A 17,028-nucleotide genomic window follows, 5' to 3' on the forward strand; every position below is an offset into this window, starting at 1 on the left:
ATATTTAATTAAAAAAAATATTAAAATAATAAATAATAATGAAAATAATAAATAATTATAATAAATAAAATAGTTAAAGTTAACTAATTAAATTCAATATTTTATTTTAGATATTCTATAAATATCTATTTGATTATTATATATTTTTATATATTTTTTTATTTGTATTTGAAATTAAATAAAGAAGAAATCAAATAAAAGAAACAACTTTGCTGAAATTATAAATTTTTTTGTCTCTTCGGAAGAGTCTTTTTACTATAATATTCTATTCTGGTCTTGTGTGAGTTTCGATGAATACGAGCAGAAAAGGTGGGGCAGGCTCATTACATTATATGGCAATGCCCATAAAATAAATAATTGAGCGTGAGAGCCAAATGAATTGAAAGATTCATGTTTGGTTCGGGAAGAGATCATGGAAATTGTAAAATTAATATAATAGTAAAATAATCTACTTTCATTAAATAATTTACTACATAATCGGAAAACAAAGGATCTTGAGTACTATTCAAAATTTGGAAGAATTGCATAAAAAGAGCATTAAACAACTCAAAAGAGCCCGAGATTGCTTAGTCAAAGTGGAAAGAGAAGCAAATGAGTATCGAATTAATGGATACTCTTAGATATAACGATTAGAAAATTACAAAAACTATTTCAAGATGATTTGCATATGAGCCTTTTCAAAAAGGGCCTATTGACATTGATTCTATGATCCCTATAGGACGTGGTCAATGAGATTTAATTATTAGAGATGGGTAGAACGACAAAATAGCAGTATCCACTTATACAATTCTCAATCAAAGGGCACAAAATGGAACATGTGTTTATTTAGCTATTTATCAAAAAGCCTCTTTGGTGGCTCAGATAGTAACTACCTTCCAAGAGTGAGGGCAATGGAATACACTATTGTGGTAGCCAAAAAAACAGATTCACCCACTATTTTTAAAATATCTTGTACCTTATATAGGACTGCATTTAGCTGAATATTTTATGCACTGTCTTGTACCTTATACTTTGATAATTTATGATGATCCTTCCAAAAAAGTAGAAGGTTATCATCAAATGTCTCTTTTATTAGGAAGAACCCAATTGTGAAGCTTATATGGGGGATGTCTATTATTTGCATTCATGCCTTTTGGAAAGAGCTACTAAATCAAGTTCTCGTTTAGGTGAAGGAAGTATGACCGCTTCACTAATAGTTGAGACTCAATCTGGAGACATTTCAGCTTATATTTCGACTAATGTTGTCACACCCACCCGTTCTACCGAGGTAAATGTGGCACCCATCAGTTAAAAATCCATTTTAACTGGAAACCTGACACCTCTCAGGAACCAAATTAGACTTACAAATCACAATTTACAACTTTACACCAACTACAGGATTCAAATAAATAAATACAACAAATATAATTACTCAAATTTGCGGGTACAACCACTACAAGATCACGACAATAACAAATAGAAAGAAAGGTATGTGACTCACTTCAATCTTGGACTCAACCCTGACTAGCTCTATAGTCGAACAGTGATCTACTAGGGTCCTGCTCCTGCAACTATAGCACGTTCAGTTGGTCGATAGTGGCTCAATAATTTTAAATAAGTAAATGTAGTGTACATAAAGCATATAAAGATCAATTTTAACAAATTATTTCAAAACTTACATAAAGACCAAAATATTGGTAAAATACAACTTTAAAGAGCTTTTGAAACTTAATTTCATCACAAATCAACATTAAATCAATTTTTCCAAAAATGCAAATTATTGTGAGAGACTGCCCTCCTAAGAGTAACAGCTGGGCGTCGCCCCCTCATCACAATTCAAAATAACAAGTAATATAAAAACCGTCCTCAAATCCATAGCCCGAAAACTCTCCCCGACTTAGCCGTCGTCACGACTAGGTTGGGAGCCGCCAAGGTCTTCATAACCTTGACGTTGGCCCACCGGTCCCGTGTGGTGACCCCAGGATCCCGATGTATCATCCAATCAGGGCTCTACGCTCTCACCTGATCTGGACAAAACAACACTAAGGTCCACCACGCCACCTCTAAAGGCTGACCCGTGGGAACCCACTACTGTAGTAGTCGGGCCTTAGCCTGCCGTCATCATCCAAACCATCATATAGATATAGCAATAATACAATCGGTATAAATCATATCACAGGATCCTTATCCATGACAAGCGTTCACATCTCGGAAATAAACATTATTTTCCACAAAGCCAATGCCAAAAGTATAACAATGCATAAACCACTAAAGTCCATATCCATGATACCATTCCTATACAGGGAATGAAAACCAACTCCACAAACAATGCCAATAAAACATTTTAATATGCTCACATGGTTTCACAAATCACTCAAAATCAAAGCATATGTAACCATAAAAAATAAACACATGAACTAAATAATTAAATCATATATACATGTATTTTTACTATTTAAAAATATGTATAATTATACAAAATCATGTATATCAATACGAACGTCATGACACATCAACGGCAAATAAATAATAATAAATATAAGTATATTTCAACAGTATACGCAATTAAACATAATAAAATAAAATAATTAAACCATCATTTCCAAAATACTAGTCATTAAATAATTATTTCAAAATAATAATAATAATTAAATAATTATTTCCAAAATAATAATAATTGTCCAATAATTTAAATAATAGCCACTATCAACTCACCTGGTTTCCCTTGGGTTTCTTGCTAGACCTAGAACTCCCTCCCAAGCCTAATTAACACCTAACATGATAACAGAATAAAATACATAAATACGACAACTAAAAACATAATTGAACCCAAAAGAAAATATATAAAATCAATAACCGACTGTCTAATTGGGCCCACTCACTCCAATCAGTTAAAACACGACCTTGGATAATTAAACCGGTCTCCAATTGCATTTAAATAAACCCAATTTAGGCTAGACCATTCTGAACCAACCTCAATTCTACTGAACCAAGCTCAAATTCACTGAACCAAACTCAATTTCACTGAACCAACCTCAATCTAGCCAACCAGCCTTGAACGAACTCCAATTTTTGTACAAAATCTGTAGAACCATCTTGGTTCAACCGAACCCAAATTTTCCTTGAATTGGTTTAGCCCAAATCCTTAGCCCAACATCCAAACCAAGCCCAAATCAGTCTTAACCCACTCAATTTAACCAAACAATTCAAGTCCAACCACACTCAACTTGATTTGATCAAACTTAGACTAAAATCAATTCAATTGAACCCAACCACTCCAATTTTCATCCAAACTCAACTCCAATCCATTTAATGAACTTGACTAAATCAAAACAAATTCTCTTCACTTGATTTGATCAAGCCCACTCAACCAAATTAAACCCATCTCAATCAATTCAATTCCAACTTGGTTTGATCCAATCAAATCAATTTGGCTAAACCCAACTAATTCCAATCCAACCATCATCATTAACATCTTAATCATCATCATCATCAACTTAATTAACCAAGCTAAATCCTAATCTCGGTGTTACAGTAATGCTACAGTAAAACCGAAAATCTCTTCCTCCATTTCAAGCAATTTTATCATGTTTACAGGGGTTTCTCAAAACAATTTCAAACACTCATCATCTACAATAATTAAACATGTTTTTCTACTCAAATCCATCATTTTTCTTTATCAAATCGACCAAATACACATATATACATGCATACATACATTCATTCATGAAAAATACGCGAAGAAAAACTCTTACAAAGCAAGGTCATCTCTCCGGCAAGCTTCCTCCGGTGATCTCCAATCCTCCACCTCAAATCTCCCATTTTTCTTCTCATTTCTTCATTGATTTTTTTCTCTCGGAGTTATTATAGCAGGATGAAGGAGAAGTAGATGAACAAACCATCAATCTCTAGATTTTTCTCTAACTTATGTTTTCAGCCGAAATTCATTTTTAGTCCCTAAAAATAAAATCTCTTACAAAAAGATTCCTGAAAAGTTCACCAATGGTCCCTGAATAATGAAATAATATTACCAAAAGATCTTTTGTAAACTATCCAACAGTCCCTAAATTATAACACAGTATTTAAAAAAGATCCCTTCCATCTTACCTTTCAGTCCTTAGTTTCTATAAACATTTCATATCAATCCTTTTTCTATTACTCTTTAACCCAAAATCTTTTATAAACTTTCACATTTAGGTCCTTATTCTTTCCACTTGGGGGTTCTCAACAAGATTACTCTGTAGAAAAATCTTACTGCAACTGTAGTAATACCATGAATATATTTTTTAACAGTTATCCACAGGTTCAGGGTATTACACATGTAATTTCCATTATGGGTAAACAAATATTTTTATCCGCTAATTTATTCAATGCTGGAATATGACATGGTATTAATGTGGGTATCTTTGTTTCCAGAGAGAGATTTGCAGCTCAAACGAAAGCCATGAAATAAGTAGCCAGAAAAATTATGAAAGATTGGCATTCTTTATTTCAATTCAACAAGTTATCCATGCCGATAGTTTCTTGGTCTTTGGTAAGTGATTGAATCTTCAACTTAGAAAATAAAGGGTTGATATCGGTGCTATTTAATCCATTATTGGGAATCAATCCCAAAATCCCCGTATCATTCCTTTTCATGGCATAAAAAATAGTGGGCCTGATTTAATCATTTCTTATGAAATCACGAATTAGATCATTTGTTCTTACCTAAATAAAGGAACTCTAAACCTCTTCTGTGGAATCAATTTTTTTCTTGGTTTTAATTCAATACTAAGCTAGTCGAAACTAATTAACTACTTTCATGATAAATCTCAGAAATTGACTTGCTATTTCCATATAGATATAATTGACAACCCTAAGTTGGACATTATCTTTTTCTTGTAAGAGGTCCTGAGGAAAAAGTGTTGCTAAATTTATGCAATCAATTATTTATTTCATATGTGACTACATGTCAAACTGAAACAAAATATTTTTTCTTGGTGGGTGTGATAATCCAATTTTTCAATTCTTTTTTGATTCATTAAAATTTTTCTTCCCTGTTCCCGGTGGTATCAAGATGCCGCTGTACCTGGATATCTTATCTGTCTCTCCAGGGAAATGGATATTTCCAGAAAAGATTTTCAGTTCAATACTTTTTTTTTTTCTCTCTACTCGGACTAATCCGCCTATTTTGCTTCTTGTATTTAAAGTGAGTCGTGTATGTACTCCAATGAGACTATTGTTCCGGACCATTATGGACGAAGATCCAGGTAAGATATGCACCTCTTCGGGAATGAAAAAAAAGCGATCTACTTTTATTTGTATTTGGTTAAATTCTTTTGTTCCTCGATACTCAATCAAATCTTCCTTTTTTACAATTGAATCTACCTCTACGGTCCCATATTTAGTAATTCCTGAACTGTTTCTTCTATATACTGGATCATCGAAATAAGCAAGAATACTATTTCCACGTAAAATACCATTTATAGGTATTTCAATAGAAATATCAAAACAGGGTATTAGTTCTTTCTCTCGTTCTTGATCATATTGTAATGGGATGATGAATCTATTTCTTCGCCTTTTCGCCAAGAAATCCAAATTCTCTTGAAGAATAGAAGGAGATATGAAATCCCAATGACCATTGGATATGATTCGATCAGATATTGGATATTCAAGAATTTCTCTATTTTTTTTATCAGAAGTATCCAACAATTTATGTTTTACTCGATGATTAGTCATTGAAAGGTCAAAGATATAGATATATTTTTCTTCGACAGAAAAAGAATGAACATTCATTTGATCTTGATCCTTGTGGAGCGAAAAAGACACTATACTGGATCTACGTGACGTTCCTGCTAATATCCATAAATGACTTGTTTTTGGTAATAAATGAATATTACCATATGGGTATTCGGGTGCATGGTATACATTGATACTCCAGTGCATTTCTCCCTCTGATTCAGAATAAATATGCTTTCGGACCCTCTCTTTAAAATTTAAAGTGAATGCTCCGGCACGAATCTCGGCAATCAATTGTTCTGATTCCACATATTGACCATTTTGAACTAAAATCAAACCTTTTGGCGGAATATTCAGATTATGTATAATATCCCGACCCTCAAGAGTTACATACAAGTCTATAGAGCATAAAAAAGCAGGATGTCCATGACGGGTACGTGTGCGATGAACCAAATCCTCATTGAATTTTATTTTTCCACTGGAAGGAGCTCGTACATGTTCGGCAGTACCGCCTGTAAATACACCACCAGTATGAAAAGTTCTTAATGTTAGTTGAGTCCCCGGTTCCCCAATTGATTGACTCGCAATAATACCTACGGCTTCTCCCAATTCAACCAGGTCACCATGAGTGGGACTTCGACCATAACATAATTAACAAATCCAGCATGTACTTCTACATTTAAAAGGGGCTTGAATATATATTGGGCGTAATTGAAAAGTTATGAATCGATTAACATGTCCAATCTCAACATTAGTGGTTTTCCAAAATAAAAAAGTTGGCATTCAATGTCTTGGACTAACCATTCCTTAGAAGGTATTATTAAAATATCATCAATCCCCAATGAAATAGACTTCGCAGTGGCTTGCTGGAAACCCAAAATCTTTGATTGATCGAGGATATGTGATGTATATCACATTATGAAATGATCTATTAATCTGCTAATAGGTCTTTTCATATCAGTTCCATCTATCACTTTATTGTAAAATGCCATATTAGCCTGTTCTATCATAAATACCCCCATATTATTCTTAATAGGATTCAACAATGGGCCAAGTCAATAATTCGAAAACTTCTTTCCCCTAATCTTGATTTACATGGACATTCTAGTCGTTGTTGATTTTTTTTAATCAAAATTCTCGAATTCCCAAAGCAAGGATATTTCGTAATCGAATTTATTTTATTAGTTTAAATAATGTATGAATAGGCTTCTTCTATTTCTTGATAAAAAGAAATATTACCAATGGTGGTTTGAATGTATATCCAACGAATTTTTTTATTACTTCTTACAATTAGATAGGGCCTATAAATCTCATGATAAGTACCCAAGGATTCATATTGAATTTTGTTGGGAACTTCACTTTATCCAATGACACGTTGATCTAGTAAATATCGGAGCCACAAAAACCATCTAAGTTGATTCATTTTTGCTGATAAGCTCCAAGTGCATCATAGGAATTGCAACAATATGTCACTTTCATTTTCAAATAGTTATACTTGTTAGTGTAACTATTTAATCTTGCGAATTTCTGCAACCTATTTGTACAAATACCTTTATGATTCCAGATCATTAATACATAGAGCCCAATAAACATATCTTGTGTTGGTACAAAAATGGGATCCCCAATAGCTGGAGATAAGAGATTCATATGTGAAAACATAAGTAAATGACTCTCCGCTTGATCTTCCAAAGATAAAGGTAGATAAACATCCATTTGATCCCCATCAAATTTGCGTTGAACCCTCCCCAAATTAATGGATGTTAACAAATAGCATGTTACTCTAATAAAATGAATTGGAATGTATGTATTACCAATCTATGTAGTGCAAGTGCTATATTCAATGATATAGGATGCTACCGCAGAACTTCTGGAAGTATTTCTGATACAATCAATTTCTTTTCCTAAATTTTACTTTTTGCAATTGCTATGTTAGAAGCGACGTGTTGTTTAATTAGACCATGAATTAGAAATGTTTAGAAAAGCTCTATTGCTATTTTCGCGAGGTAATCAACATTAATGTAATGAAAGTAAAGGATCCACAACTATAATAGAAGGCCTCAAACAATCAACCTATTTGCCAAGGAGAGTCTTACTAAATTTTCCCTCTTCCCCTTCAATTACATATGAAATGACCTGAAAACTTTCTTATAACCATCTTTCATGTGTTGCCCAAGGATCCCATTATCAAGAAGTGCATCCATGGCTTATTGTAACAATATCTCCTAACATATTACTAATTAACCTAGAATAGATCTACTTGTTGCCAATAAATCAGTAAAAGTATTATTCAAATAGATAACTCTTATATAGAGTTCATTAATATCTAAACTCATTAGTGTACCTCCAACTATATGAATGATTGGTCTCAACTAGAAAGAAAGAATTGGTAATAGGCACAAAACCATCCGTTTTGGTTCTACATTTGTTCTAATAAAATATTTAGCTAATTCCATCCATTTAACCAAAAAATCCTTTCTTCTTCTAATTTTTCTATCTTTCCATTCATTTAAAATTTCATTCACCTCCTCATTTTTTAATTCCTTCCATTCTTGACACACCACTTGCGAGTGTGTACCTCAAGTGCATGGGATGTCGAAGTAATAAAATACCCTGGTGAGTGGGTAGTCGTATCCACATGGAATAGTGATCAGAAACACAAGAATTGTTATTTAACTATGGTGAAGACGATTCAAAGTGGTGTGAACAATATCAATGCAAATAGAAATAAAAAGAATAAGAAGGAGACGCAATAAAATGATATGAGAGGCAATAGATAGAAAGTGGGGCACTCGGATATTGCTCACCCTAGGACTATTGCTTCAAGTGCAAGACTGATCATTATATCTCCTAACTGATGTTTAATGAGTCATGAAAATCCTTCAACAAACTGTCCCAAACCTAAGGTCAATTGTGACTAACCCTACACTATGCCCCAGTGGAAGTGAATGCTCTCGACGCCTCACACTGTGTGGGGTTGCAAGAAGCTCTAGGGACTCTAAGTAATAAACCCTATTCCCTAATCTAGATCTAACCCTTTGGTCCAGGAGAAAGATCCCAAGTCACAATTAAGCCCCAACACTAAGGATTACTTTAACACTTCACTCTGTTGCTTGTGCAACTAAGCCCCAGCAAAGTTCTTCTCTTAGCACTTCACTCTATAGTGACCACAAAGAACTCTTGGAACACGGAGGTAGGATAAATCACACTGGAAGGGAAAGGTGACATTCCGCTACCTCTAGACTCATCCTCTCAACCCTCTCCAATCTAGCCTTGTCTAACCCTCATGGTGTGTCACTAATTTACAAGGATTACCAAGATGGATTCTCAAACCTAGTGTCACTCTAAGGAAGAATCACTTCAACAAGCATTAAAGATTGGAAATCAATTAGAACGTCAATTAAAGAAAACATAATGAAAGGTCAATGAAACAAAATCATCCTAGGGTTTACAAGTCCAAGCACCCACTAGGTGTTTAGCTCTCCATGGAGCAAGATACAATCAATAATGAAATCGAAAGTAAAAACATGCAATCCATAAGTAAAACCTCCTTGTAGTCCGTATCGATGATTTTGTAGAGTAGCCTCGTCTTCTCCAAAGGTTCCCTCGCCAAGCCTAGGGCACACCTCGCCGAATCGATGCAGATGAAAGCTCCCCCAATAACTATCTTCCGAAGGAACACGGTATTGAAGGCCGTAGAACCACTCCAAAAACCTTGCCAAAGCCTTCCCAAACCCTAGCCGTGAGCGCCTCTAAAGTTGGGGAAAAGATGGGAAAAAAATTCTTCAAAACACCTCAAATCAAGATTTAAATAGGGCTGGAATCGGGCATCCACACGGGCATGTGGAATTTCCACACGCCAGTGTGAATCTCTAGGAATTGAATTTTTAGCGCGCTGTGAACAGTAACCACTACAGTGGGATACAGTGTTTTAGTACAATAAACCACTACAGTACTTCACCAGAATGCTCCCAAAACCACACTTTTCATCGATGCCACATGAATGGGCACACATCCATGCAGTAGATTGGGTTGCATCTTCAATAAAATCATAATTGACGAAGATCTTACTAGTGTTGCACAAGTCAGAACACATTAGCATGACTGCCTTTGTGCCCCTCCAATTTGCATGTTCACTCGAGCACAACGGAGCTTGGCACACACTCACATGTCTTTGAGCACAACTTCTGTCTTTACGTTTGTTCACTCCAAGATTTCATCAACAAATTGCATCCACGATCTACTTTTGGTTTCTTTCTTTCATAATTGTCTCCACAACTCTACAAGCGCAAAAGAATACAAATACAGATGCATAAGCAATAAAACCTGAGAAAAGTAATGCTCTATGTAAGAAAAGAATACTTTGTATTACTATTACACAAGGACTTATCAATTCTACCGATGAATTATTTAGAATAGTTTGCAAATTCAAATTGGCTAATTCAAATTGACAATTTTACCTATCAAGATTTCTTGATTTCAAATGTCACTAAGCTTTGAGTAGTAAAAAAGTGGGATGTTGTAGTCTTAGAATTGGATTTCATACTCAAATGAACCTTGTAATCATAAGAAAGGTTGTTTTCTGATAGGGGCCCAGCAAAAGAAAAATCAAGATAGGTTCCTATAAAATTAGGTTCCCCCCTTTAAAAATTGAAAGTGAAGCTTTCCTCTCATCTGACTTAAGTAGTTATACCAAATAAAGGAAGAGAGGTTCTTTTAAAGTTCAATAAGACCCTGCAAAGGCTACTCCTAACTCAATTTGACAGAGAGGACTAACTTTTCATTAATTCATTCTTCTTTTGACTTTGAGTTGCTAAATTACTTAATTTATGACAAACAAGGAAAATGTGAAATTATTTAGTCTACTTTCCCTCACATGCGGAATCCCTTAAAGTATAAGACTACTTTGTGACTCATATAGGATTTACTTGTCTATATATCATCCTGTTCAATCTTTAGATATCTACTTACCACGATGGTCATACTTATACCACAATATCCTTTGAACCACATATGGGATATATAAACTCTTGTAACCATGCCATATTTACTTGCTTCAACAGAGTCACTATCTCAAAGAAATAGAATAGTTAATTCCATGAAGAAAGTATTTTGTTTTCACGAGGTATAACTAGTAATTCCTCTTTATCTGTTACGGGAATTGACCATAGATCAATTTCCCTTTAGTTGTTTTTTTGGAAGTATTGAATACATCCAACATTCTGAACTTCATTTTAGTCTTTTCAAGACACATGTCAGAATGGGAAAATCACAATAATAAGATTGAATAGGATGATAGTTTTTGAATCTATAAAATGAAAATTTTGATCGAATCACACATCAAAGTATACTAGGTGTTCCAATTCCTTAAGGGGTTTATCTAAAAGATTCATGATATAACTAGGAAGACATTTCGAATACCACACATGAGTCATCGGGCATGTAAGTTTGATGTATCACATTTGATATCTTTGTATGAGAGAATCAACAAACTCCACCCTACATTAGTCACAAAACTTTGGTCTTCTTTTTCAACCCTAATTACTTGATAATTTCCATAAGAAAAAATTCCACTTTTTATAGGTCTTGCGATTCTTTCACAAAACAATCCATCTTTTCCTAGTTTATTGGTTTTGTAATGAAAAGTATACTGTTTTGTCACCTCACAAATTATATCTCCATTAGCTAGTATTTTGGTAGCCTAAGCCCTTTTTTGTTGAGGAGAAATTGGTCCAATTTGAAGTCATTAATGTTTACTTTGGTCAATTATAGAATAGAAATAATGTACCATTTAGATCAAGCTTCCTTCCTATTAATATAGAAATTATTTTCAGATATCAGAAAAAGATTTAGTTCCAGAGCCAATGATCATAGTTCTTGATTAAGTGTGAAACGCATGCAAGTGTACATGTCAAATGAAGTAATGCCATGGAATAAAAGCAAGGTCGAATCCACAGGGACTAGATAGTACTAGTACTATCTCTATCTTCATTAGCTAACTACTAATCAAATACAAAGTCAATTTCCAAAGACAAGAGCAATAAAAGAAGTAAAAGACAAAATCAAAGGTGCTAAGAACTAGAAGTAATGGGTGAAAATGGTCCCCGTATATGACTTCACATGGGAAATTAGTAAATGATGTAATTGCAATTCAATATAGATAAACTTTTAGCTTAATCAAATCAAAGGAATTCAAAATTATACTAAGTGCTCTCTCAAGACTCCTTAGTGCCTTATCTCATGTTACGGTAGAAACGGTTCTCTCCTAAACTTACCTTCACACAATTACATAGAGGTTTTGGAATTCTATGTAAAGAATTTGAGATAAACTACCATAATTCTAATCGAAAGATACTTGATGCCCTAACTATCTCTAGCGCACATCAGTGATACCTATTCATCTATGTTTGATCTCCTCACATGGATCTCTTAATACGTAATGTGAAAATATAAAGGGAGTTCCTCTCTCGATACGCAAAACCAACAATGATAAACATAGGTGAATTTGAAAAGTTGAAGACAATCTATATTAAAAAGCAATATCAAAGTAAAAGTATTCCTAAGCTACATCAATCTAGAAACCCAAGGAAATTAGTCTTCCATGGGGCCAATGTTCATCTCTACAAAATGGAAATCAATCTCTAGAACTATATCCATGAAAAGAAAACCCCCTCTCAATGTCTTCAATGTTGGAGTAGATGTGAGCCGATATCGTCACCAATGGATCATCATTTTGGTGTCTCCTTCAACCTCCTTCATGATACCTTGGAAGCTCCTTCAAACTCTAGCCAATAGTCCTCAGCTCTTTCCCTTGAAATTAGGTCAAATATTGGATCCCCAAAACCCTTAAAAACTTCTATTTATATTTCTAGGAATCCGATCGGTACACGGGAAAGTACACGGGTGTGTATCTTACCCGTGTAACTCTCAGGATGCCTTAAAAGCCCTCATCACAGAGGTACACTTATGGTTATGCATGGCCGTGTATCGCTTCATCTAGTCATGTATCTCTAAGGATGAATCTTCACTTTATCTCTTGAGTTGCACAGCCATGTTCTTTACTTCTACCTATGTTCTTGTCTAGAACATACTCTGAAACCTTCTGAATATACACCATTCTGTTCTTCATCTACAAGGTTGTGTTCTTCTCGGTAGGAGGATAATTAGAGAGTACATGGGCATGTGCACGGTTTTTGTGTGTTTCTCTAGCTCCTCTTCTGCCAAAGTTCACATGGGCTAGTATACGGCCATGTACCTTGCCCGTGTATTTCTTGGTTTGTTTCTTTTGGTACCGTTTTACTCCTGATTTCTTTTCTTTGGTTTTTGTTGTGCTTCCTTTGTCCTAAGAGAAATAATGAAACGACTAAGTACCATTTATCAGTAAAAACACACTCTTATGGACCAGTTAAGTACTAAATATGATAGATATAATGTATAATATAGCACTTATCAGTTTTGAACTGAGCAATCGAAAAGATTTTGGAGTATCTTCAGGGTTGGGTACTGTTCCTCCAATAATTATAGCACTAAGTACCTCTTGTTGAGCTCTAATATGGTCAGATTTATAAATAAGAATCTCTTGTAAAATATAAGCAACACTTAATCCCTCATTATCCCCTTTGCTTGGCCCTTCCTTTAAGTGGCTATTGTGTTACAAGTGCGTAATGCCCACAGGAATGCCCATGGATTTTATCATCAACTTGATATATTAATTTCAAGATATAGTGTTTTCCTATTTGAACAGGTTGTTCAAAAGGATCCCCTGTTCTTCCATCAAATATTCTGCTTTTTCCCGGATACTCGGGTTCAAATACCCATGGATTTTTTGTTTGCTTACTGGCTGAATATAATTCAGAAAACACTAGTTTTCTCGAAGCCTCTTGCTCATATCTCTCATCAAAAGGTGCTATTCTATAATGTCTTTTTAGCAGATCCCCCGCTAACCCGAGTGAGCATTCAAATATCTGTCCTACATTCATTCGTGAGGGTACTCCTAATGGGTTGAAGACCATATCAACAGGTGTTCCATCTTGCAAATAGGGCATATCTTGCCTAGGCAAAATTTTGGAAATGATACCTTTATTCCCATGTCTTCCGGCTACTTTATCACCTACTCTGATTTCACGTTTTTGTGAAATATATACACGAATCATCTCTGGATTATAAATGGAACCACCCCTTTTCTGAATCCATCTCACATCAATAACTCGGCCCCTTCCACCTATAGATAATTTTAGAGAAGTTTCTTTTGCAGTGGATACCTGAATGCCGAGTATGGCTCGTAATAATCTATCTTCCGGAGCATACGACGATTCGGTCGCTGTCTGAGGCGTTAATTTACCTACTAAAATATCACCTGTTTCTATCCAAGATCCAAGCATCACAATTCCATTTCTGTCTAAATTGCGGAGTAAGCGATCCTCTAAATGTGGTATTTCCTTAGTGATTCTTTCAGGACCTTGGCTTGTCACATGAGTCTGAATTTCATATTTCCGAATGTAAAAAGAAGTATAAATATCTTCATATACTAAACGTTCACTAATTAGTACTGCGTCTTCAGAATTGTAACCTTCCCATGGCATATGAGCTACTAATACGTTTTTTCCTAAAGCGAGTTCCCCACCAACTGTAGTCGCACCGTCTGCTAAAATTTGTCCCTTTTTAATGCATTTACCCCTCGGAACCTGAGGTTTTTGATGCATACATGTATTTTTGTTAGAACGTTGATACATAACTAATGGAATGCTCATAGTGTCTCCATTACTTGAGAAAATGATCTTGTGAGTATCAGTATAAATGATCTTTCCCTCCCGTTCGGCTATAGCTGAAACCCCAGAATCTAGAGCCGTTTGACGTTCCAGTCCAGTTCCAACAATACACTTTTCCGATCGAGAAAGCGGAACTGCTTGGCGTTGCATATTAGAACTCATTAAAGCTCGATTTGCATCATTATGCTCAATAAAAGGAATCAGAGAAGCTCCAATAGAAAAATATTGGAAGGGAAAGATGCTTCTAAGATGAATCTGTTCCCATGCAATAGTTAGGAATTCTTGACGGTATCGAGCTGGCACAACCTGTTCTTCTTGAATACCCCGGTTCAAGGCCAAAGAATTTCCTGCTGCTACCATATAATATTCGTCTCTACTTGGCGATAAATAAATCATCTGTGCCTTTTTTGATCTCTCAGATATTTCATAAAAGGGACTCTCTATAGATCCCCAATGACCAATCCTTACATGAATAGCTAAAGATCCAATAAGTCCAACATTGATTCCTTCAGACGTATCAATTGGGCAAATACGTCCATAGTGACTAGGGTGGATATCTCGTATCCGAAAACTAGCAGTTCGCCCTGTCAACCCCCCAGGACCCAAATAACTCAACCTACGCCCATGAGCAATTTGGGTCAATGGATTAGTCCGATCCAAAACTTGAGATAAAGGGTGTAGGCCAAAAAACGATTCATAAGTGGTTGTTAATGAAGTTGAAGTTACCAAATTTTAAGGATTCAGTATCAATTTATGCCTGATTGTCCCACATATAGTTCCTCCATTTTCTAAATGAATAGGAGTGAATCCTAATTGTTCCTGTAATAGATCCACTAAGAACTAGGACATAAGGAGGTGGAGATGATGGATCACATGCCTTATAAGCATCTTACGCTAATAAGGTCTATCCTTAAGGTTTTCAGTCTTGACGTTATGGTCCAACTTATAGCCATAAGTGCTAGACCATAAACTTCTCTGAATGGCACTTACGGTTTTCATTACGGGTGTATGTGCTCCCAATAAACTCCTCTGGATGGGCCTTATGGTCCGGCTTACGGGCTTAAGTCCTACCCTAAGTCCCTCTGTCTGGCAACTTATGATCATAAGTATGCTCACAAGGTTCTCTGGATAAGGCTTGAGGACATAAGCGTGGCTATAAAGGTGTCGTAAGGTATTCTATGTGGCATGTCCCCTTGTTCTTGATGTTGATAGAGCTCTATCTTCTTTGTTTTGGCTCAATGTTGCTTCTTTTAATTCCCTTCCCTCATTATGCACTGCACATCACCTAAAATCACATTTTACACCATGTTCAGTGTTGTCATCCAAAGAAACGCCCTAATACATGCCAATTAAGTACATAAAATAGTATAAAATTATCTTAAATTATACACTTATCAAATACAATCATCCAATTAAACTTGATTACTTAAAGTCTTAAAAGAGAAGTAGGGCAAGATACTAGCATCAAACTTGACAACCACCTCCCTTGCAGATTTGGCTTTGAGGAAACCATGCCCATTTACACAAGACAGATCTAATATGTCTTATACTCCTAATCTACAACACCTAAAACTTAATTAAGGGCATATTAAAATATACTCAAGTTTTGTGGTTTACTTTTTCTCCAAAAACCATAGAAATTCCTAGAGCTCTAGTGATGTGTGATAATAGTTAACACAATACTAGCAATATCATTCAACTTCATTAATTTATTTAATGAAAATGTATAGGTCAAAATCTAATACTGGCTAAAATTTGTACATACATTATACATCAGCAATGAATGAATGAATGAAAATTTTGTAATACAAAATTATAGAATCATAAGATTTCCTCATTAGCATTGAGTTTTAATTGATTACATGATTAGGTAATTATATTAATGGGTCTTTGAGCTCAAAGTTTGAGAATCAAGAAGCCCTTCCTAAATGAATGAGTACCAACTACATACAAATGTGGACACAAACTAGTGTATCATTTTTATTAAGTACTTTCAATTTGTTGAATTGTTAGCTATATGATTGATGAAATATCAGTCATTCATACATTAGAGAGTTGTCTATTCTATTTTATGGTAGATAATTATATTAAGTTAGATTAAAAGTGAAATATTGTGTATGAATTGATGCTAAAATCTTAAGTATGATTGATTTGGAAATTAGTTGAAAGTTTTTTGAAATAATCTGATGATTGTCATTTTCTATTATTTGAATGACTAAAGAACCTTTTAGATAAGTTATGGTGCACAAAATTCCATTCTATATTTTCAATTATCACATTATCTAAATCCTATATTAATAAATGTTTACTTTGGTCTTTGGATAGCATTATACACTTTTATAGCCAAGTGTCCATGGATAAATTTTTAATTAAATGACCACAAAGTGAAGTGTCATCAAATTCTTCAAAAGCACCATTGGGCTATAAATCAAGTGAGAAAAACACTCATATGAATCTCAATTTGAATGATATTGTTAGTGATCCAGGATTACGAAAGCTGATTAAAGACTATTATGTTGGGATTAGAGACTAAGTTAGAAGGGAATATTTAACTAAAGGCCCAAGT

The 17,028-nt window shown here is 34.7% G+C and overlaps 1 protein-coding gene and 2 pseudogenes across 1 annotated transcript; 1 reads left to right on the top strand and 2 right to left on the bottom strand.

Moving 5' to 3' along the window:
• Positions 1 to 412: 412 nt before the first annotated feature.
• On the top strand, positions 413 to 4,441 carry LOC120255637 (annotated as a pseudogene).
• An 8-nt stretch (positions 4,442 to 4,449) lies between these two features.
• LOC120255638 lies at positions 4,450 to 6,480 on the bottom strand (annotated as a pseudogene).
• A 6,857-nt stretch (positions 6,481 to 13,337) lies between these two features.
• LOC120255639 (DNA-directed RNA polymerase subunit beta-like) lies at positions 13,338 to 15,461 on the bottom strand. The gene is given in 2 exon segments (XM_039263421.1): positions 13,338 to 15,302; positions 15,453 to 15,461. Coding segments are annotated over 2 exon segments (1,974 nt in total).
• Positions 15,462 to 17,028: the final 1,567 nt, after the last annotated feature.

This window comes from Dioscorea cayenensis, unplaced genomic scaffold (genome assembly GCF_009730915.1).
Source record: "Dioscorea cayenensis subsp. rotundata cultivar TDr96_F1 unplaced genomic scaffold, TDr96_F1_v2_PseudoChromosome.rev07_lg8_w22 25.fasta BLBR01001116.1, whole genome shotgun sequence".
In the NCBI taxonomy this organism is placed as follows: Eukaryota; Viridiplantae; Streptophyta; class Magnoliopsida; order Dioscoreales; family Dioscoreaceae; genus Dioscorea; species Dioscorea cayenensis.